Consider the following 24,093-nt stretch of genomic DNA (forward strand, 5'->3'; position numbering starts at 1 on the left):
TTTGAAAAAATTTTAAATGTGGAAAAAGGAAAGTGAAAGTCCAATCAAAAATGAAAAGGATACTGGAAAATTATTTGTAGAGAAAATATAAAAAAGATCAGTGATGAACGCCAACACTCCTGGAAAAAAGACTCGTCACAAACAATTCGGAAACCAGGAAGTATGCCCTGCTTTCAAAGCATATTTTGAAAGCAGCCACATACTTTTTAAAGAAAGGAAATGGAATGTTCTGCAATGGCCAAGTCAATCACCTCAGCTCATATTCACTATTCAGTTTCAGTGGCATTGCACTGTGATACACAGCTTAAATAACAATACGTTTGTCAATGTCTAAATATGTATGGACCTAACTGTAACATATATGCATCAAGTCAAAAAGAAAAGGTGGCTCAGGGAAACCACTTACAATCAACATGCCTGAAAACAGGGTATATACATGCTGAAGGTCTCTTTATGTTCCCATTGGAGATGATCTTGATTCCAATAATCTGCAAAAAAAAGAACAAAATTTTTTTTCATTATCAGTTCATATCCTGTGAGTAGAGAAAAACAAAATGGTGTAGCATGTTGCTGAACCAATCGAGGGGGGAAAAAAACTACTTGAAAGAAAAAACCCCAAAAAGACAAAAAAGCAAAAAAAAGGAATAAAGGTATTTGATAGTAAGAATGTATCTTCTTTTTTTAAATTTTCAATAATTATCACATTTTTCACAAATTGCTCCTTTCATTTTTTTTTTTTACATTCTAAGCGGAAATTATTTTGTCAGACGTTTTGTATAAAGTTTTTATTTATCAAATTTGCAGAAAATAAAAAAAAATGGTCTGTTTCTCAAAATCCAGTGAATGTAGATAAAATAAAACAGTTATTCCACTCAATCTCAGTGCTACGTGCCTTGTCAACTATCAGCTCATGTACGACTAGATTTTGTGGAATAATTCTTAAATATCATGCTGTCAGAGTAAAATAAATAAGTGTGGTGATGAAGCAGAGGTACTTTTACTCCCCTGAAGTTGATTATTTTCCTATAACAGCACATCAACAGGTGTTATATTCCTCGAACACAGCATTTTTCTAATGATTACAATTTTTAATTTATGAAAGAATGAACCTTTATACTTTTATCCATTAATAGTTACATATAATGTCATGTAATGTCTGTGAAACAGCTCACTTCCTGTTCCCACTTACATTATATCAGCTATAAACCGTCGTTCCCTCACGAGCCTCTTTTTTCTCTTGAAGTTAATGAGATAAGAATGCAACTTGTCATGTTACTGATACACGAAAAAAATGTAAACTCCTCTGTTCTGAAGTTTTCTGAAAACTAAAAGCTACAGCTTTGCTTCTGACTCTTACAAACACTGACACTCGAGACTCCTTCTATAAATTTCAAATCCCCTTTGAAAGGAGCTCACCATATCAGTGGTTGTATTGTTTTCTTTGTTAAAGAACAACCCATTTCTATTCTGTTTATCATTAGGCTTCGAGAATGTAGAGCATCTGCCTTACAGGTCACTGTGTATGAGCTGTTACTATAGAAATGGCAATGTATTACAACGAGTGTATTAATATAACTCTGAGATGAGATTTGCAGCAGCAGTACTGTCAGAACTGCTGTCACAGAAAATTAATCAACAGCTTTCAAACCTATCAGAATCCAGAATTGAGAGCGTGATGTACTGTACAACAGATTATCATGACATGCCAGATAATGATCTTATACTAACGTGTACTTAAAAAAAAAGCATGTCTTACTTTAAAGGCGCTGTACACATCCACATTTTCATTGTTCAGATAATTGGTTTGAAGAACTTCAAGAGTGAAGGACCTTGGGATCCTCTGGCATGTGGTCGAATCCTCTTCTGTGATGATGAATGGATATCCTAATAATTTCTGGACAGGCAGCATGTTGAACACCTGGAATAATGGAGTGTGACATCATTCTTCATCATGAGTGGTACTGTGAACTCTTTGACCCCTAAAATAATTGTAAAAGTCTCTTACCAATAGGAAGTGTGCGTGTGTGTGTGTGTGTAAAATGCATGTATAAAGTCCGACCTTTAATTGATTTATCAGAGAGAAAAACAAACCCCTCATCAAGAAATAATTATTTTCAACAAAAAACACGTGCTACTATTATTGTCACCCCTGCATCTAATACTCTGTACAACTTCCCTTTGGCAGTAAAAGAGCACCGAGTCTCTCCTATAACATTTTATAAGGTTGGAGATCCAGAGCAGGGCATCTGAGCCCATTCCTCTTTACATAATCTCTCCAGATCATCCAGAGTCCTCGACCCTCTCTTGTGCTCTCTCCTCTTCAGCTCTGCCCACAGGGTTTCACTGGGGTTCAGCTCAGGGGACTGAGATGGCTGTGCTCAGTGAACCATTTTTATGTTGATTTAGACATTGGATCATTGTCCTGCTGGAAGATCCAATGATGACGCAGTTTTAGTTTCCTAGCAGAGGAGCCAGATTCTGATTTAAAAATGTCCTGGTGTTTCATGGAGTCCATGATGTCATGGACCCTAACAAGGTTTCAGGGCCTTTGGAGGAAAAACTGCCCCAAAACACACACGTGCACATACTGTACACACCAGGGTTTTACATTAACTTTTTTGCTCACCGGCCACTGTGGCTAGTGGTTTTCCTGAGTCACTAGCTATTCAGCCTTTTCACTAGCCACAATTTTGTTGCCAGGAAATCTAAGTTTTTTATTCACCATGATACGTTAAAGTTCGGAAGATCTAGATTTAATTATGAACGGCAGCGTATAATGTATCTCTACAGTAGCACTCACATATTCAGTGCTGTTAAGGTCGCTCCCTATATGAAAACATGCAACCAGTTCAGACAAAAATATATATTCTGTTAATTGAACTCAAATTCAAGCCCCTTACAATATGAAATATCGTATAATTTTTTCGTATAACTCAGGGAGTCTGGTTTCCTAGCACACATGCTACCACAGCCCGTGAGTGTTGCTCATGGCTATGGTCTGAGGTCTGGCCTGTTCCGTGATGACTATCGTGTAGCGAGCACTGACCGACTCAGTAACTTTGGCTACGTTCACACTGCAGGCTGAAGTGACCCAAATCCGATCTTTTCGCCCATATGTGACCTGTATCCGATCTTTTATTGACAATATGAACGACACAGATCCGATTTTTTCAAATCCGACCCAGGCCATTTGGATATGTGGTCCTAATTCCGATTCCTATCCGCTCTTTTCATATGCGACTTCAGTCTGAACCGCCAGGTCGCATTCATCCGACTTACACGTCATCAACAAGCCACAAACGTCACTATTCTGCGCTGAAGTAGGCGGCGGGTCTCTCAAAAAAAAGTTACAACAACATGGCGCATAATCATGGGCGCAGATAGAGGGTGGGACTCGTCCCACCTAGATTTAAATTCACCTCGCTTGGTCCCCCCCACGTATAGGGAGGAAAAAACGTCTATGCTGTCTTTCTTTGCATAAGGCAAACCTCACAGAAAAATCAAAAGACTAATTACCATTCGGTTTATTGAGGTGCACAGCAGTGTATACATAGTTGCAACAACTCACATAAAACAAAACAAAGACTGATATTCGGTTGGTTGAGCTGCGCAGACTGCACAGGTTGCGAGCTCGAGCTTGGTTGCTATGGTAACCCACAACAAGTTTGACAGGCATATCGGGGTTGGTTTGCTGGCAGCTTTGTCCCCCCCCAGTTTTTTGTCCCCCCCAGTTCAAAAAACGTATCTGCACCCCTGCGCATGACATCAATGCGAGGGACGCTTCGGGCTGTGAAGGTTCTGAATCTTCTCAATGGAAGGACGCAGAGGTTAGGGAGCTGATTTCCATTTGGGGGGATGCAGCTATTCAAGCTAGATTGGATGGGTCATACCGCAACCGGGCGGTTTTACTTCCGTAAACACTGGGCATGCTCACTGCGTGTGACGTCGTCGTATCCTGCAATGCGCATGCGGAACACTTTTAGGTCGCTTTTTGTTCATACTGAGGATCACATACAAGTCGCATATATTTGTTAATGTGAACGACCTCACAAAAAAATCGGATTTCACAAAAAAATCGGAATTGAACATTAAGCCTTGCAGTGTGAACGTAGCGTTTGTGACCTATAAGTTCAGTAGGGATTAAATATGTTTTTTTTTGTGTGTGTTATTGTATTGTATTAGTATTTGTATTTGGCCTCCCTTGTAATTTAGTGTTATCACTACCAAAGGGCTAAATAAACTGATCATTCATTCATTCATTCATAATATGAAAAATAACATTCAGTACAACTGAACTGATTCTAATATTAAAAGTCAAAAATTCAAAAACATTTATCATTGAAAAACATTTGATGTTTTGATATGCAAGTATTATGTGTATCATCAAGTATTATTATGTATATTATGTATTATCTATTAATAGTGTGTGCAGCAGGGCTTTACATTAGCACCCGCCCACCCGCCAAATGCGGGTAAAATTGGGCTTTGGCGGGGAATGACTTTAGTCCCACTAGCCACTTGGCGGGTGGTTTATTCTGTGGTATGACAATATATTTTAATTGTAGGTTTCTCTGAAGGCATCTGATATAATAAACACATTGCAATGTAATATTATGCGTCGACAACTCCCATGAGCCCCTGCATAAACATTCTGACAACATGTTAGAATTGTTTAGAACGTTCATTAACGGCTCAGATAAAATCAGTGATGCGGTAACCTGCGGTTAATGAACGAAGCAACAAAGTTGCTGACGACTGACAAGCGCACTACATGGCGGCACATAGCTGGAGTTTCAAACCCTGCTGCTGAGGGGAAAAGGGGCAGAGATGATCAGGGCCGGAGCAGCATTTTAAAATCACCGAGGTCCATGATGCGCAAAGCGCGCGCCCAAACATTTCCGCCATATTTAAATGAGAGGGTGAATTACACATCACACAAGAGATCTATTCCTGAAATTACTCTTAATGGTGTTTGAACTGAATATAATCAGTTTAAAAAAAAAAAATCCTGTATGTGGCAAGAGTAAGAATAATTTACGCTTGTTTAATGGTTTGATCTGGCCCAAGCAATGAGGACAAAAGATCCCCTAACCATGTAGCCTATGGAACTGAGATACATTAACAATCATCTGGCATCCGTTACACCGACACACAAAATCATTCTGGGGAAAAAAATCAGTCTACACCACCATGTTTTAGGCAAAGTTATCCAAAGCAAACATAAGTTGAAACTTTCCACTCTATTGCTTTGGCTTATCGAATGATTTATTTTTAAAATCACAAACAAGGCAGGCTACAACTGCGCTGCTGCACATGTAGTCCAGAGTAAACCTGAAAAGCAAACCCGATCTGCTCAGAGAGTCATATGAGCTCCTCTTGAGCCTCTTTCAAGATATTGAATATAGGGTTTTGATGGCGCATCCTATATGGAAAGCTACGAGAGGCAAAACATGGCCACGTTCACATTACACCACAGGTTCCTGAATGTGGTCCTGGAATGCACCGTTTTCCCCTGGTTCAGCTATAATCAACTAATTGACTAATTATACAACAGTTCAGTAATATACTAGTTCACTAATTTGATTGGCTGAGCAGTGTTCCATTAGTGCCTATGTTTAGTATAACCGAACTGGGACGTTACCCCCTTTCGACCCACAGAGAACAGATTCTGTTCTTGTTCAAATAATCCTGAATGGAATTGGTTCAAGAACCTGTTCCCTGTTGGTCGAAAAGGCGTACCTACTCATTCGTAAGGTTTTTTTTTTTTTGTAGGCTGTAGCCACGATGTCATCATGTTGTCAAAATCAGTGTAACGCATCTCTCATAACCCAGGACGGAACAGTACCGTCGTGTGTGTGTGTGTGTGTGTGTGTGTGTGTGTGTATTATTTCCCAGCTGGGGGAGTCCATATCGTGAAATACCGTGACCGAGGTCTTGAAAATACTGACTGAGGCCTCTGGGCCGAGTTCACGGTATTTCACGATACGGACCGACCTTAAGCTGGGAAATAATATATTTATTTTTTTATCTCATCTCATTATCTCTAGCCGCTTTATCCTGTTCTACAGGGTCGCAGGCAAGCTGGAGCCTATCCCGGCTGACTACGAAGTTCGAAAATGTAAATTTAACAGCTTCATGAAAGTGCGCTGATGGTTACCATAGAAATCCCGTGTCTCCTGCACTGCATTCAGGGGCGGGGCTAAGGGGTGGCCATGGGGGGCCGTGGCCACCCCAGGGCATGCCTTGGCCCCGCCCTGGCCACCTCAGGGCCAGACAATAACATTTATAAAACCGATATGTCCCACGAAATGTTAGTTCCGCCCGCTGGATTTTTGTTCCGCCTATTTGGTTTCTGCGGGGATGCATATTACCGTAGCGCACAAACATTTCGCACGTTCAAGCAGCAGGTGGTATCAGATAGTCATGCTCTAGTCCGACAACACAACAACTTACAAACTACGTGAACGTGCGATTAATTTGGGATGTAAGTTATTCATCTCTTATACTCTCTTCAAGTTTTCTCACTTTGTAGACATACAGTTACCATTCTGTCCTCAGACAATTCAGAGTTTCCAGAAATCTCCCGAGTTTCCAGAAATCTCCACTTTGCCCAGGGTTTTCGAAAGTATCCATTTTCAGTGACTGAAACCTTCGTTTACATGTAAATACAACCATATAGATAAATATGCGTCTTTATAGATATCCGGCTACAGTGGGATTTGTGCTGTGCACACATAGATAGATAGAAAGCAAAACGTCGGTGGTTTTCGATTGTACGACCCAAAAGAGAAAATCGCGTCGGCAAGTTAGCTGTCTGTGAATCACTTTGCTCACTCTAACCGCAGAATACAACTTTTAAAGTTAATGTTTGTCTGTTACATGAAAATATAGAGATGTTGTGTGTTACTGGTGGGAGTACACATTGATTAATAATCGTCACACTTATACATACACAACACTCATGCATTCTCTCAACACACACACTCTCCCCCTCCCCCTCTCATGCACCACATTTCTATATTTACATGTAACACACTCACTCATACACAACACTTATGCACTCTCTTAACACACTGTCTATCTCAGGTGGTGTTTACATTAGACCGTATCCGTCTCGTTTTCGTCGCAGATGCACTGTCCATACACATTAAAACGCCGGGAAACGACTCCACAGGCGGAACAACTTGAATCCGCCAGGGCCCACGTATTCAACCCAGTTCGTATCTGATCCGGTGCTGTGTAAACATTGAGATACGAGGAAACGCTGTGCTGCGCTCTAGCTGACGTCGTCATTGGACAACGTCACTGTGACATCCACCTTCCTGATTCGCTGGCGTTGGGATCACACACACAGCGGCTCAGTCCCGAATCACTGCTCGTGCGCTTCACTCGCGCGCTCTGTGAGCTGCGCAGGGCCGGAGTGCGCACCCTCCAGAGGGCACTCGCTGTTCAGGGCGGAGTGATTTGGAGCGCAGGAGGAAGCGCTGAGCCGCACTGAGGTTTATTTACACATTTCAACCTCCTTCAGGCGCTTAAACTCAGTGAGAACATGAACATCACAGCCAGGTGTGTTTATCTGCTGGAGAAGGTGTTCGCTTGCCATCCTTCCACTTGCAAGTGGTGAGTGACTTGCGCATGCCCGATATGCACTGGGATCATGTGACGTGCCATCTAATTAGTCATGTGATTAGCGTATCCGTGTATTGGCGTTGCTGTGTGCACGTGAATCATGTATTGGCGTTGCTGTGTGTACGCGAATCGTTTTAAAAACGTTAATCTGATGATCCGCTGATACGGTCTAATGTAAACACCACCTCACTCTCACACACACAATTTGTGCACTACATTTCTATATTTACATGTAACATTCATACACTCAACACAGACACACAACTCATGCACTAAATTTTTATATTTAAATGTAACACTCATGCACTGTCTTAACACTCTCTCTCTCTCTCTCTCTCTCTCTCTCTCTCATATATGAACACATACTTCACTCTCTTAACACACACTATGTCTTTCTCTCACTATAAGATACAACTCATACACTCTCTTACACACACCCTCTCTTACACACACACACCACTCATGCATGATGCACTACATTTCTATATTTACATGTAACACTCACTGGTATACACAACACTCGTGCACTCTCAAAACACACACACACACACACACACACACACACCACCCATGCACTACATTTCTATATTCACATATAACACACACACACACACACACACACACACACACACACACACACACACACACACACACACACACACACCACTCATGCACTCTGAACATACACACTCTCACACACACACAACTTATGCACTTCATTTTTGTATTTACATGTAACATATCTTCACACACACACACACACACACACACACACACACACACACACACACACACACACACACAAAATTCGTATACTACACCTCATCTATGTCATGTGTTCCATCAGTGTAACACTTCCACTCACTCACTCACACAAACACATTTTGTAACTCAACACATTTAGTTTGTACAGTACTTACAACGGGCAATATCACAACATGTTGTAAGTGTTTACATACGTATGTTGTATGTATGAGTTAAGTATACAAGTATTTTCCTTTTCCTGAGCAAAGCACTCTTTATTCAAGCCTGACTAATATCCTTACTACTTCCCAGGTGCCTGGGACAGGTGATCTTTTAGTTTTTACTTTTGCATTTTAGTAGTGATCGTTAAAATCCTGATGCTTAACTAGAGTAAACAAGTTGGATGGTTTCTTTGTTTTGCAGATGCTTTATGTTACATAAATAAATTTAATACATTAATTTCTGACCTCTTGGCTCACATGGGTTTTGTTCATGAGTTAGGCACCAGATATGCCACCAGATACATCAGAATACAGGAAATCAAATCTATCTAATTCAAAATTTCCCGGGGGAGGACCCCCAGACCCCCCCCCTTTATTTAGTCACAGCATGGCCACCCCTTGTATATCCTTTGCCCCCCTTTGGCCACCCCATGTAAAAAATCCTGGCTACGCCACTGACTGCGTTCCTCCCGAGTCGCGTGTGCGCTCATTCGCTTTTGTGTTCTTGGTCTCAGAGCTGCGTGCACCAAACAGAGACAGAATCAATGTTTAACATCATTAACAATGCACTTTTTACAGAGACGCTTTAATGTTATTCTTTATTTTTTAATCCAGTTGAATATTTAGCGTACAAATGTATTTTCAGCTCTTAAAAATGACCGAGGTCCAGACTGCGGGGGCCTCAGAGCTGGATGCGGCCATGGAGATGAACAAGATGCTAATAGGAAGATAAGACAGTTCAATGACAAATGGAAGTTCGGGTGAGATTGGCTAGTTCATAGCAAAACCGAAAATACCATGTACTGCGAAGACTGTAGAAAGTCTGGCAAAGACAGGCACCAGTAATTTTAAACTCGAAACTATAAAGGACCACGAAAAGTCAAATGCACACATCGGTACTATAACATCAAAACTGGCGAAGACGGCTGGTCACTACAGGACAGCATTGCTTTCAGATCCTGGCTGTCATGAAGTCGACTGAGCTGGAGAGGATGGAGCTGCTGTTTAGAAACGTTCACGCGATTGGAAAGAAGTTAATGCCCTGGTGTGTGTGTGTGAACATGTGTAGACAGAGACATTAAATGTCCTCATTACATTCATCATCAGATGAGTCTGAATGGTCCATGAAAAATAGTCTTCGTGACCTGAGGCTTCCAGCAGGCCATAAGTTGATAGCTGGGGCGGATCAACTTCTTTCCAATCGCGTGAATGTTTCTAAACAGCAGCTCCATCCTCTCCAGCTCAGCTGGATAGGCTCCAGCTTGCCTGCGACCCTGTAGAACAGGATAAAGCAGCTAGAGATAATTAGATGAGATGAAAAAGTAAATATATTATTTCCCAGCTTAAGGTTGGCCCGTATCGTGAAATACCGTGACCTCGGCCCAGAGGCTTCAGTCAGTATTTTCAAGACCTTGGTCACGGTATTTCACGATACTGACCCCCCCCCAAGCTGGGAAATAATACACACATACACACGATGGTACTGTTCCGTCCCGGGTTATGAGAGATGTGTTACACTGATTCTGACAACATGATGACATCGTGGCTACAGCCTACAAAAAAAAAAAAAAAACAAACTTACAAATGAGTAGGTACGCCTTTTTGACCAACAGGGAACAGGTTCTTGAACCAATTCCATTCAGGATTCTTTGAACAAGAACAGAATCCATTCTCTGTGGGTCGAAAGGGGGTAACGTCCCAGTTTATGCAGGTGCTCATGGGAGTTGTAGGCGCGTAATATTACATTGCAATGCGTTTATTATATCAGATGCCTTCAGAGAAACCTACAATTAAAATATATTGCCATACCACAGAATAAACCACCCGCCAAAGTGGCTAGTGGGACTAAAGTCATTCCCCGCCAAAGCCCAATTTTACCTGCATTTGGCGGGTGGGCGGGTGCTAATGTAAAGCCCTGATACACACACAGGTTGACCGAACTTTTTTCTATCAAATCTGCTTGCCTATTCACTCCCTAGCAAGCAGTTGTTTTTGCTCTGAGGTTGGGTCCATAATTGACCATCCTGTTACAGAAACTGGATTTTGTGGCACAAAGCAAAAACAAAAACATATTTCAGTGGATTGAAATTGTTCCAGAATTATTGTTCATTTGCATCTTACAGCTTTAGCTTAGGACCCATCAACATTTATACAGCATGAATAAAATATATTATATAAAATAAAAATATCTTTGAACCCATAGTTTTTACCACTTTTTTCGAGAAAAAACGAAATTACGGAGCAAGAAATAACAAAGTGCTGAGCAGCCATGACAAACCCGAGAGACCCTGCACATTTGCATCACAGTCCTAACATAACGACAGGTGCATGCGCATGCTTCAACATAAACAGTTTTGTTTTCAGTGACCCAAAATGCCATTTCTGCATGGACAGGAAGCTGAAGCATAAAGTACATTTAAAAAATATCCATATACATGTCGATGTGATGTTAGTTAAACAACTACAGTGGATAGCCATGGCTATCTTAGAAGATAGCCTGCACCCTTTGAATAGGGAATTCCAGTATCTTCCTTCTAGACGGGGGTTAATTGTCCCTGGTTGTAGAACCACAAGATTTAAAAACAGCTTTGTTCCAGCTGCAATCACTCTGTTAAACAAGCTGTAGAGTTATTTGCACACAACACACAAAGCACTCTGGTCATGTACTGTGGCTGTAGAATTTTTGCACGACTGCATAAGTCAATGTGGTCATGTACTGTCATGTATCCATGTTCTGTTGTCTGTCTTATATGTTGAATGTTTTGTGTCTTGTGTGTTATGTGGTGGTCTATAAAGTGTAAAGGATGCCCTGCCTCTTAGTCTGTAAACCTAATTTACCTACGGGTACCAATAAAGTAACCTGAACCTGAACCTAGTTTCAAGCATGAGCTGTGCCTGTTCTGGGAATTGAACGTAAAGCCCCAAATTACCACACACTGTAAATGTGCTGTATGAATGAACTCAAGGACATTTTGTCAGTTTGAACGCACTGATTGGATACTGAGGTCTTTCTCTGGGTGCAGCAGCAGCAGACTCTTATCGATTGCCTTCACTGAACACAGCGAACCTGGAGCAGCTCTCAGCGTCAGCGTCGTATTACCACCAGGAATCTCCACAGAAGGTGAAAATTTTAGAGACACCTGAAAGACCACAAAAAAATAGAAATAAATGAACAAACAAACAAAGAAGTGCCCATTTATCGAGAACAAGTACGTCATTTTACTTATCATTCAGAGCAGGGTAGGGTATCTGTGGGTGTCATCAAGATAAATGTAAGAATTTTTGAGATTTCACAGTGATTGCTAGGGGTGAATATCATTTGGGTTTCTTATGATACCATTGCTAAAATGAACAGTGCCTGAGCACAAAATGAAGGTCGACAACATTACGAACCAATACAATTATATATATATATATATATATATATATATATATATATATATGGTTAGCACTGCCACCTCACAGCAAGAAGGTCCGGGTTCGAGCCCCGTGGCCAACGAGGGCCTTTCTGTGTGGAGTTTGCATGTTCTCCCCGTGTCCGCGTGGGTTTCCTCCGGGTGCTCCGGTTTCCCCCACAGTCCAAAGACATGCAGGTTAGGTTAACTGGTGACTCTAAATTGAGCGTAGGTGTGAATGTGAGTGTGAATGGTTGTCTGTGTCTATGTGTCAGCCCTGTGATGACCTGGCGACTTGTCCAGGGTGTACCCCGCCTTTCGCCCGTAGTCAGCTGGGATAGGCTCCAGCTCGCCTGCGACCCTGTAGAACAGGATAAGCAGCTACAGATAATGGATATAATGGATATATATATATTTATAAATAAATTTCGTTGCCTTTTACCTGTGATGTGCAAAGTTGAATCTAATCTAATCTAAAATAAAAAAGAGTTATTCCATGAAATCGAGTCGTACATCAGCTGATAGCTGACGAGACACGTAGCACTGAGTTTGAATGGAATCACTCTTTTATTCTATCCACATTCACTGGATTTTGAGAAATAGAGCATTTTTATTTTTTGCAAATTCAATAAACAAAAACATTTTATACAAAACGTCCAACAAAATAATTTCTGCTTAGAATGTAAACAAACTGGTGAAATGACAGGGGAGCAATTTATGAAAAATATGATAATTCTTGAAAATTATAAAAGATATGTTCTTACTATTAAATACTTTCATTGCATGTTTTGTTGCTTTGTTTTTGTATTTTTTGGAGTTTTGTTTTCAAGTAGAGTTTTTATTTTGTCCTCAGTTGGTTCAGAAACACACTCCACCATTTTGTTTTTCTCTATTCACAGTATATATGAGCTGATATCCAAGTAATAGAGTAGCCAATCAGAGCGTGCAATTGCTCATATCCAGTGAATGTGGATAGAATATATATTATCTGTAGGCCGGCAGAGCATTTTTTAACATAGTTACAGATTTGGTCTCCTAGTCAATGTGAAACCAGCTTCACTGGGAGACCAAATTTTAAACCAAGTTATGTTAGATTGATGCTGAAAGGTAAAACTGAAATGGGATTATGGGAGATGCTTGAATTGCTGGTCCAAATTCATAAGACTGTTTTCTTTGGATTGGAATGTTTAAGAAATATTGAAGTTGGGTTGTCAAGACTGTTCCAATTTCCAAATTATAGACTAAATATACAGTTATTTGATACTGTTTCACATTGAGCAATAAAATTGAAGATTTTCTTATTTCTTATTTTTCACTGTTTCTTAAAATACATAATATTATTTGTATACACCTATTTTATATACACCTTTTTTCCTTTTCTTTTTTTTTTTTAGACAGGGCGGACGGACCAGGGCATTCGTCCGCCTGGCCGTGCACGATGAGGAGCACTCTCGGCCGGCTTGGGAGGCCCATTTTTACCATAGGTGCGAGTCTGTACCTTTTTTTTCCCTTTTCTTTTTTTTTTTTAGACAGGGCGGACTGACCAGGGCATTCGTACGCCTGGCCGTGCACGACGAGGAGCGCTCTCGGCCGGCTTGGGAGGCCGATGGCAGCCCCTCCTGGAAGTGCAGTTCAGAAAGAAATTGCAGTCCCACCGCTCAGTTTTACCACGGGCATCAGGCTGAAAAAAAAAGACCCACTGCTCAGTTTTACCATAGGTGCGAGTCTGTACCTTTTTTTTCCTTTTCTTTTTTTTTTTAGACAGGGCGGACAGACCAGGGCATTCGTCCGCCTGGCCGTGCCCGACGAGGTGCGCTCTCGGCCGGCTTAGGAGGCCGATGGCAGCCCCTCCTGGAAGTGCAGTTCAGAAAAAAATTGCAAAGTCCCACCGCTCAGTTTTACCATGGGCATCAGGCTGAAAAAAAAAAGGACCCACTGCTCAGTTTTACCATAGGTGCGAGTCTGTACCTTTTTTTCCTTTTCTTTTTTTTTTTAGACAGGGCGGACGGACCAGGGCATTCGTCCGCCTGGCCGTGCCCGATGAGGAGCACTCTCGGCCGGCTTGGGAGGCCCATGGCAGCCCCTCCTCGAAGTGCGGTTCAGAAAAAAATGTTCAAGTCCCACCGCTGAGTTTTACCATGGGCATCAGGCTGAAAAAAAAAAAAGTCCCACTGCTCAGTTTTACCATGGGTGCGGCTGTACCTCCCCCCCCCCTTTTCTTTTTTTTTTAGACAGGTCGGACGGACCAGGGCATTCGTCCGCCTGGCCGTGCCCGATGAGGAGCACTCTCGGCCGGCTTGGGAGGCCCATGGCAGCCCCTCCTCGAAGTGCGGTTCAGAAAAAAATGTTCAAGTCCCACCGCTGAGTTTTACCATGGGCATCAGGCTGAAAAAAAAAAAAAGTCCCACTGCTCAGTTTTACCATGGGTGCGGCTGTACCTCCCCCCCCCCCCCCCTTTTCTTTTTTTTTTAGACAGGTCGGACGGACCAGGGCATTCGTCCGCCTGGCCGTGCCCGATGAGGAGCGCTCTCAGCCGGCTTGGGAGGCCCATTTTTACCATAGGTGCGAGTCTGTACCTTTTTTTTCCTTTTCTTTTTTTTTTTTAGACAGGGTGGACTGACCAGGGCATTCATCCGCCTGGCCGTGCCCGACGAGGAGCGCTCTCGGCCGGTTTGGGAGGCCGATGGCAGCCCCTCTTGGAAGTGCAGTTCAGAAAGAAATTGCAGTCCCACCGCTCAGTTTTACCACGGGCATCAGGCTGAAAAAAAAAAGACTCACTGCTCAGTTTTACCATAGGTGCGAGTCTGTACCTTTTTTTCCTTTTTTTTTTTTTTTTAGACAGGGCGGACTGACCAGGGCATTCGTCCGCCTGGCCGTGCCCGACGAGGAGCGCTCTCGGCCGGCTTGGGAGGCCGATGGCAGCCCCTCCTCGAAGTGTGGTTCAGAAAAAAATGTTAAAGTCCCACCACTGAGTTTTACCATGGGCATCAGGCTGGGGAAAAAAAAAAAAGTCCCACTGCTCAGGTTTACCATGGGTGTGAGGTTGTACCTTTTTTTTTTCCCCTTTTCATTTTTTTTTTAGACAGGTCGGACTGACCAGGGCATTCGTCCGCCTGGCCGTGAACGACGAGGAGCGCCCTCGGCCGTCTTGGGAGGCCCATGGCAGCCCCTCCTGGAAGTGCTGTTCAGAAAAAAATGTCAAAGTCCCACCGCTCAGTTTTACCATGGGCATCAGGCTGAAAAAAAAAAAGTCCCACTGCTCAGTTTTACCATGGGTGCGAGGCTGTACCTTCCCCCCCCCCTTTACTTTTTTTTTTTTTAGACAGGGCGGACTGACCAGGGCATTCGTCCGCCTGGCCGTGCACGACGAGGAGCGCTCTCGGCCGGCTTGGGAGGCCGATGGCAGCCCCTCCTTGAAGTGCGGTCAGAAAAAAATTGGTAAAGTCCCACCGCTGAGTTTTACCATGGGCATCAGGCTGAAAAAAAAAAAAGTCCCACTGCTCAGTTTTACCATGGGTGCGAGGTTGTGCCTTTTATTTTTTCCCTTTTTTTTTTTTTTAGACAGGGCGGACGGACCAGGGCATTCGTCCGCCTGGCCGTGCATGACGAGGAGCGCTCTCGGCCGACTTGGGAGGCCGATGGCAGCCCCTCCTGGAAGTGCGGTTCAGAAAAAAAATGTCAAAGTCCTACCGATCAGTTTTACCATGGGCATCAGGCTGGGGGGACAAAGTCCCACTGCTCAGTTTTACCATGGGTGCAAGGTTGTACCTTTCTTTTCTTTTTTTTTTAGACAGGGCGGATGGACCAGGGCATTCGTCCGCCTGGCCGTGCCCAACGAGGAGCACTCTCGGCCGACTTGGGAGGCTGATGGCAGCCCCTCCTCGAAGTGCGGTTCAGAAAAAAATTGCAAAGTCCCACCGCTCAGTTTTACCATGGGCATCAGGCTGAAAAAAAAAAAAAAGACCCACTGCTCAGTTTTACTATAGCCCAAGTTTACATTAGACCGTATCAGCGGATCATCAGATTAACGTTTTTAAAACGATTAGTGTGCACACAGCAACACCAATACACGATTTAAGTGCACACAGCAATACCAATACACGGATACGCTCGGCTCCGCAGGCATCCTGCGCTCCAAATCACTCCGCCCTGAACAGCGAGTGCCCTCTGGAGGGTGCGCACTCCGGCCTTGCACAGCTCACAGAGCACGCGAGTGAAGTGCACAAGCCACAATTCGGGACTGAGCCGCTGTGTGTGTGATCCCAGCGCATATCACTTACCACTTGCAAGTGGAAGGATGGCAAGCCTAAAGACAATCATAACTACACAATGGGCAGTATTTGCATCAGTATTTGCAGTATTTTGATACTTTTATACTCTTTAATGAAAGGTGATACATGGCGGAAGTCCGCGCCGTTTTTCAGCAGTCCCGTCACATGACCAACGCCAGCGAATCAGGAAGGTGGATGTCACAGTGACGTTGTCCAATGACGACGCCAGTTAGAGCTCAGCACAGCGTATCCGCGTATTCTCAATGTTTACACAGCACCGGAGCTGACACGATCTGGATTGAATACGTGGACCCTGACGGATTCCCGTTTCCCGGCGTTTCTAGGCGGTTTAATGTAAACGGACCGTACATCCATGAAGAAAACGAGACAGATACAGTCTAATGTAAACTTGCCCATAGATGCGAGTCTGTACCTTTTTTTCCTTTTCTTTTTTTTTTTTAGACAGGGCGGACGGACCAGGCCATTCGTCCGCCTGGCCGTGACCGATGAGGAGTGCTCTCGGCCGGCTTGGGAGGCCGATGGCAACCCCTCCTGGAAGTGCGGTTCAGAAAAAAATGTTAAAGTCCCACCGCTCAGTTTTACCATGGGCATCAGGCTGAAAAAAAAAAAAGACCCACTGCTCAGTTTTATCATAGGTGCGAGTCTGTACCTTTTTTTTCCTTTTCTTTTTTTTTTTTTAGACAGGGCGGACTGACCAGGGCATTCGTCCGCCTGGCCGTGCCCGACGAGGAGCGCTCTCGGCCGGCTTGGGAGGCCGATGGCAGCCCCTCCTCGAAGTGTGGTTCAGAAAAAAAATGGCAAAGTCCCACCGCTGAGTTTTACCATGGGCATCAGGCTGAAAAAAAAAAAAGTCCCACTGCTCAGTTTTACCATGGGTACGAGGTTGTACCTTTTTTGTCCCCCCTTTTCTTTTTTTTAGACAGGGCGGACAGACCAGGGCATTCGTCCGCCTGGCTGTGCCTGACGAGGAGCGCTCTCGGCTGTCTTGGGAGGCCCATGGCAGCCCCTCCTGGAAGTGCGTTTCAGAAAAAAAATGTCAAAGTCCCACCGCTCAGTTTTACCATGGGCATCAGGCTGGGGAGGGGAGGAGACAAAGTCTCACTGCTCAGTTTTACCATGGGTGCGAGGTTGTACCTTTTCGTTCTTTCTTTCTTTTAGACAGGGCGGACGGACCAGGGCATTCGTCCGCCTGGCTGTGCCCGATGAGGAGCGCTCTTGGCCGGCTTGGGAGGCCCATGGCAGCCCCTCCTGGAAGTGCGGTTCAGAAAAAAATGTCAAAGTCCTACCGATCAGTTTTACCATGGGCATCAGGCTGGGGAGGGGAGGAGACAAAGTCTCACTGCTCAGTTTTACCATGGGTGCGAGGTTGTACCTTTCTTTTCCTTTTTTTTTTTTTTTAGACAGGGTGGACGGACCAGGGCATTGGTACGCCTGGCCGTACACGACGAGGAGCGCTCTCGCCCTTCTTGGGAGGCCCATGGCAGCCCCTCCTGGAAGTGCGGTTCAGAAAAAAATTGCAAAGTCCCACCGCTCAGTTTTATTATGGGCATCAGGCTGAAAAAAAAAAAAAGTCCCACTGCTCAGTTTTACCATGGGTGCGAGGTTGTACCTTTCTTTTCCTTTTTTTTTTTTTTAGACAGGGTGGACGGACCAGGGCATTCGTCCGCCTGGCCGTACACGATGAGGAGCGCTCTCGCCCTTCTTGGGAGGCCCAGGGCAGCCCCTCCTGGAAGTGTGGTTCAGAAAAAAAATGTCAAAGTCCTACCGCTCAGTTTTACCATGGGCATCAGGCTGGGGGGGAGGGGAAGACAAAGTCCCACTGTTCAGTTTTACCATGGGTGCAAGGCTGTACCTTTTCTTTTTTTTTTTAGACATGGCGGACGGACTAGGGCATTTGTCCGCCTGGCCGTGCCCGACGAGGAGCGCTCTCGCCCGTCTTGGGAGGTCCATGGCAGCCCCTCGTGGAAGTGCGGTTCAGAAAAAAATGTCAAAGTCCCACCGCTTAGTTTTACCATGGGCATCAGGCTGGAAAAAAATGTTTTTTTGTTGTTGATTTTGCTTTCTTTTGTATATATCGTTTATTATGGTGGAAAGTGACGTTTGATTAACGGTGGTATAGAGGGTTAGGATTTGATAAGTTATTTACTTCTTCCTAATCCTTTCCGAACATTATTATGTTATTGCCTTGTGGCTACGCTATTCTGTTTATGACGATGTTTTGATGATTGCATTTTTTATTATTTTTTTTCTTGTTTTATATCTTCTTTACTGTTCGGAATCAATCAATCAATCAATCAATCAATTTGCATCACAGAATATGCCGCAGCGGTGCAGCCGCATGGACTCTGGGGCCTGTGATTGTATTGCCCAGACCAGTTGGTCTCCTCGTGGAAAATCCTTAAAAAATGCTCTGGTAGCCGCTTATCCTGTTCTACAGGGTCACAGGCAAGCTGGAGCCTATCCCAGTTGACTATGGGTGAGAGGCGGGGTACACCCTGGACAAGTCTCCAGGTCATCACAGGGCCGACACACAGAGACACACAACCATTCACACCTACGGTCAATTTAGAGTCACCAGTTAACCTAACCTGCATGTCTTTGGACTGTGGGGGAAACCGGAGCACCCGGATGAAACCCACGTGGACATGGGAAGAACATGCAAACTCCGCACAGAAAGGCCCTCGCCGGCCACGAGGCTCGAACCCGGACCTTCATGCTGTGAGGCGACAGCGCTAACCACTACACCACCGAATGTGTGTGTGTGTTAGCTGATTAGTCTGTACAGAAAAATGCCTTTTATTGACTGTTAAACATTGGTATTAAAAAAAAGGCATAGACTTCTTTTAAAGTTGATTTCTGACCTTGTTTGACAAACACAGCTCAATGGGGAAGTTCATGCTGTCTGCCATGACCTCACCACTGGGAAGGATTGTATACACGGCCACCTGAGCAACAGGGGTTACCTTTAGCATCTTCTGCAGAGTAATCACCAGTTCACCTCTGTGCTCTATGAAAAAAACAAAGAGTTAATGTGCATTGGCCACCAGTGCAGCACCGTTTAGGGGCTCATATTAGTGGGACAATAATTTTTTTTTAAAAATCTTCAAAACAGAACCAAATAAAAAACATCAGCTGTATCGTTAATATCAAAGTTTCATGAGAAAAGTACATGTGTTGTATCAGTTGTGGGGACTTTGGAGTTTATGGATGGTGTGATGTTAATGAACCTGTTCCAGGGTTAATGGCTTCTATGATCCGTCCTTCTTGAACTAAATGTCCTTTATTCATCACCTAGACAAATTAAAATGATGCATAAATTATAACACATTAAATGATATTTCCGGGTACAGAAAAATAATTTATGACGTTTGAATCTTGTAAAAAAAAATACTTTCAAATGAAAAACTAAGAGTATAAAAGTCTTTGAGTAAGTACTCATTTTCACTCATTTTATCATCAGGTAACCATCACTTAAAACACATTAATACAGTAAAAGTATTTTCATTCCGCAATGTTTCTTGATTTTAATCCCATGTTATAATGCTATAGTGATAGCCAAACACACCATGTAGTAGAAGGTCAAGGTGCTCTGCTGTGGTCTGAGTGCACTCTCCTGGATCCTGTACTCAGCCTTGATGATCGCATTTGTATTACAGCTGAAAGGCTTCAAGCTGCTCTTCAGTTGAATAAAACTCTGGCTCTCAGAAAAGAAAGCCTGAAGAAAGAGCTTGGCTGTAGGGTAGTATGGTTTGCGCTTATATAGCATGAGTAAAGTTGGATTGTTTGCCATTTCAGTCTGTGCCTATGTAAAAGAAAAAAAATGAAAGAAAAACTGAAAAATAAGATACTCTAACATGATATATCTGAATATCACAGTGCTACTGAATTCTCAGTTTTATAACAAGATTTTTTTGTCATATTAACTTCAGCAAAATATAAGGGAATGACATCTCAGATGGACATGGTCTTATTTCACATGAACATAGCATGAGGGTTCATTCAAAAAAAGGAGAAAAAGAAAAAGAAGGAAAAAGTATTAAGACTTCACACACCTCTAAAATGACTTGCTCTGAACTCCAAGGTTTAGTGTCGAGGGAAAACTGAGAGAGCCCTTGGTCATTGGTAAGCAGCTTCTGGACTGAACTTTTATTACCATAAGTTGCAATCACATACACTCTTTTCCTTCTTAGAGGATTGGACTTTGGGTCGGTCAGTTTAATCTAATGAAGAAGGAAAGAAAGATCAGAAACAATGTCATCTTAAACTGTCATGGAGAGGAAAATGGCTTCAAAATGCTTCACACACACACACACACACACACACACACACACACACACACACACACACACACACACACACACACACAAATGCTGCTTTTTTAATAAAGTAGTTTACACAATATTAAGTCACAAACTGATGTTCTGGATTTAATTATGTAGTAAACTGGTTTACTTGATGTTCATTCGATAGCCTAGTTTGCATAATCATCTACTAGATTTCATTAAATTGATGGTCGTCCAAACATCAGATAACTTAATGACACTGTGTAATGGTTTTAAAGACATGATTAAATAGTTCACCTCCTGGAGCACAATATAGAATTTAGGCTGAGATTAGGCTGACACTTTCTCAGCTTGCTACATAATGAGACAAAGCTAGCAGTCAGCAACGTTCCTAGCTGAGTGCTTTTATGTTTGTTTATCAAAACCTACACAAAATGCTGATGAAAACGATTTATTTTAATGGTCAAAAATATAATTACCATTCCGTCATATGCCAGTCCGCGCTTAAACGTTGTTAGTGAATTCTCAAATGTAATTGTGTGCATCATAGCTGTTATAGGAGAGTCGCGTGAAATCTTCTGAATCACGCCTACATCATAAACACAGTGTAAACACAAAGCCAAAATCAGAGTGATGATTAAAACGAAGCTAAGAAGCAAATGTGGCTAATAATTAATGGAAACATGATTTCTTGTAAATAAATCAATAAAGTACAATTCCACCTTTCAAGTTTTGCAGAGGAACAAATTTATTTGTTTTGAGATGGAGGTATGGAAGCTATGAACAACAAAAAATATCTGAACAGCTGAAAAATATTTTGAATATACAGTATTGTGCAAAAGTCTTAGGCTCCCTATATATATAAAATCATAAAATCTTTGTTATAGATTTCTATTTTATGACTTCTACATTAGTGAATCAGTACAAAAACATTAAAACATTTTACAGTCCAAACGTTCTTTTTTTTTCCCCAGCACAAAATTAAATGTTACAGGAAAAAAAAAAAAAAATTTGTACCTGAGCAGCATATTCCATAAGAGCGCACTTTTCAGATTAAAAAAGAAAACATAATGAAGGCTACTGGGTTTTGGTGTAAAATGAAGAAGCGAGTGTGACAGTCAAAAGCCAGTATCTCACTGGGCTGCGACAGCTTGCGACAAATTACGAACATCATTCGCGAGAGAGTTTCAAAAGTGTCTTGAAACATTCGCGGGGCTTCTCAATTTCCTCGCATGAGTCGCAAAGTGTCGCTCCTTCGTCGCTGAAATTTTGAACATGTTCAAAAAATTTGTGCAACAAAATTTCTCTCAAAATAGCTGCAAATGTGTTGCTGGTGTCACAAAGCCATCACGAACCCTTCTCAAGTCAGTTTCCGTGAGGCAGGAAGTGCGAGAACTGAATTCGCATATTTTATCGCAATTGTTGTGTTTCCAACTAGTCACAGGTTGTCGCAGCCCAGTGAGTTGCTGGCTAAAGTGTCCAGAAGAGCAATGGCTGGTTCTGTAAGATGCTCAGTAAAACCTACAGCTCATTTCCTTATTAAACTGCACTCACTGGACCTGAGACAGATATTTTTTTCTTTTTTCAAGCAAAGGGTCGTCTCACACCAAATATAGACTTTGTTTCATTTATTATGGCTTACTGATTACCGTTTATAGTATTTTTTATGGTGAAACATCCATCCATCCATCCATCCATCCATAACTGCTTATCCTATACAGGATTGTGGGTAAGCTGGAGCCTATTCCAGCTGGCTATGAGCGAGAGGCGGGGTACACCCTGGACAAGTCACAAGGTCATCACATTTTTTATGATGAAACATTTCATTTCATTAATTTTCAGCCATTTTTGGTCTACAGCATTTCTTTACATGTGCCTAAGACTTTTGCACATCACTGTATACGGGCCATTCTCAGAAAATGTGACAAATTCAGTTTTAAACATTTCATCTCATTATCTGTAGCTGCTTTATCCTTCTACAGGGTCACAGGCAAGCTGGAGCCTATCCCAGCTGACTACGGGCGAAAGGCGGGGTACACCCTGGACAAGTCGCCAGGTCATCACAGGGCTGACACATAGACACAGACAACCATTCACACCCACATTCACACCTACGCTCAATTTAGAGTCACCAGTTAACCTAACCTGCATGTCTTTGGACTGTGGGGGAAACCGGAGCACCCGGAGGAAACCCACGCGGACACGGGGAAAACATGCAAACTCCACACAGAAAGGCCCTCGTTGGCCACTGGGCTCGAACCCAAACCTTCTTGCTGTGAGGTGGCAGTGCTAACCACTACACCACCGTGCCACCAGTTTTAAACATGAAGTGTTTTTTTGTTGTTGTTTTTCTCCATTAATCCTGGTCCTCTATTATACATTTATTTTAAGAAAGAATTTAACAGAGCAGTAAAAAAAAATTGAGACAACTTGTCTGCATTTGCTATATATATATATATATATATATATATATATATATATATATATATATATATATATATATATATATATATGAAATATACCAAAATGTCATGACTGCGATGTGTCTAAATGAGGATTAGTGACATTTGAATGAAAATAATTCCTTTGTTTTTACATTTATTTTCACTTTTCTTTCTGCAATATGAGCTCTATACTTTCAGTTTTTATTGTGATAAATATCATGATCTTTGCTTCAGCGGCTTTTGGTGTAGAGCCTAAAATACATGCACAAGAATGTCTACTTTCTTGATGTCTTTACCGTTACCCAAATGGTAAAATCATGCTGTAACTCAGGGCTTTGACAATAGAGGGCAGTGCAGCTACATGAGGAAGGACAACGATGTTGAGCAGCCATTTTGAAAAAAAATCACTGGTGCAACAATGTTGGAATCCAGGATACTGATCAGGTAAATATGAAATTTCGAGATGTCGGAGAAATAAACTGTCTTTGCCATTACCCCCGAATGACAACAATAATGATGCTGCATGTTGAAAAAGTTTCGTTAACCAAGTAGCAAGTTAAGATGGAATAATAAAAGTATAATTTGTTTAGTTTTTTTTCTGGACTCAGTGACCCAAAAATGCCATGAGATGTCTTTACTGGGGGCTGCACAGTGGTGTAGTGGTTAGCACTGCCGCCTCACAGCAAGAAGGTCCAGGTTCGAGCCCCGTGGCCGGCGAGGGCCTTTCTGGGCGGAGTTTGCATGTTCTCCCCGTGTCCGCGTGGGTTTCCTCCGGGTGCTCCGGTTTCCCCCACAGTCCAAAGACATGCAGGTTAGGTTAACTGGTGACTCTAAATTGAGCGTAGGTGTGAATGTGAGTGTGAATGGTTGTCTGTGTCTATGTGTCAGCCCTGTGATGACCTGGCGACTTGTCCAGGGTGTACCCCGCCTTTCGCCCGTAGTCAGCTGGGATAGGCTCCAGCTTGCCCGCGACCCTGTAGAACAGGATAAAGCGGCTAGAGATAATGAGATGAGATGAGATGAGATGAGATGTCTTTACTGTTGCCCAGTGTTGTCTTTACTATTACTCTACAGGGTAATGGTAA

General features: G+C 42.8%; 1 protein-coding gene across 1 annotated transcript in view; it reads right to left on the reverse strand.

Annotated features, from left to right (window-relative positions):
- The window catches only part of LOC132892688 (alpha-2-macroglobulin-like), a 100,339-nt gene that overhangs the window by 50,130 nt on the left and 26,116 nt on the right, over positions 1 to 24,093 (reverse strand). The window contains exons 12-18 of the mRNA XM_060931001.1: positions 21,044 to 21,153; positions 19,847 to 20,083; positions 19,509 to 19,572; positions 19,143 to 19,288; positions 11,585 to 11,734; positions 1,757 to 1,918; positions 437 to 488 (exon numbers count right to left, since the gene is read on the reverse strand). Of these exons, the coding sequence (XP_060786984.1) occupies positions 437 to 488; positions 1,757 to 1,918; positions 11,585 to 11,734; positions 19,143 to 19,288; positions 19,509 to 19,572; positions 19,847 to 20,083; positions 21,044 to 21,153 (921 nt within the window). The remainder of the gene's footprint in view (positions 1 to 436; positions 489 to 1,756; positions 1,919 to 11,584; positions 11,735 to 19,142; positions 19,289 to 19,508; positions 19,573 to 19,846; positions 20,084 to 21,043; positions 21,154 to 24,093) is intronic.

This window comes from Neoarius graeffei, chromosome 10 (genome assembly GCF_027579695.1).
Source record: "Neoarius graeffei isolate fNeoGra1 chromosome 10, fNeoGra1.pri, whole genome shotgun sequence".
NCBI lineage: Eukaryota > Metazoa > Chordata > Actinopteri > Siluriformes > Ariidae > Neoarius > Neoarius graeffei.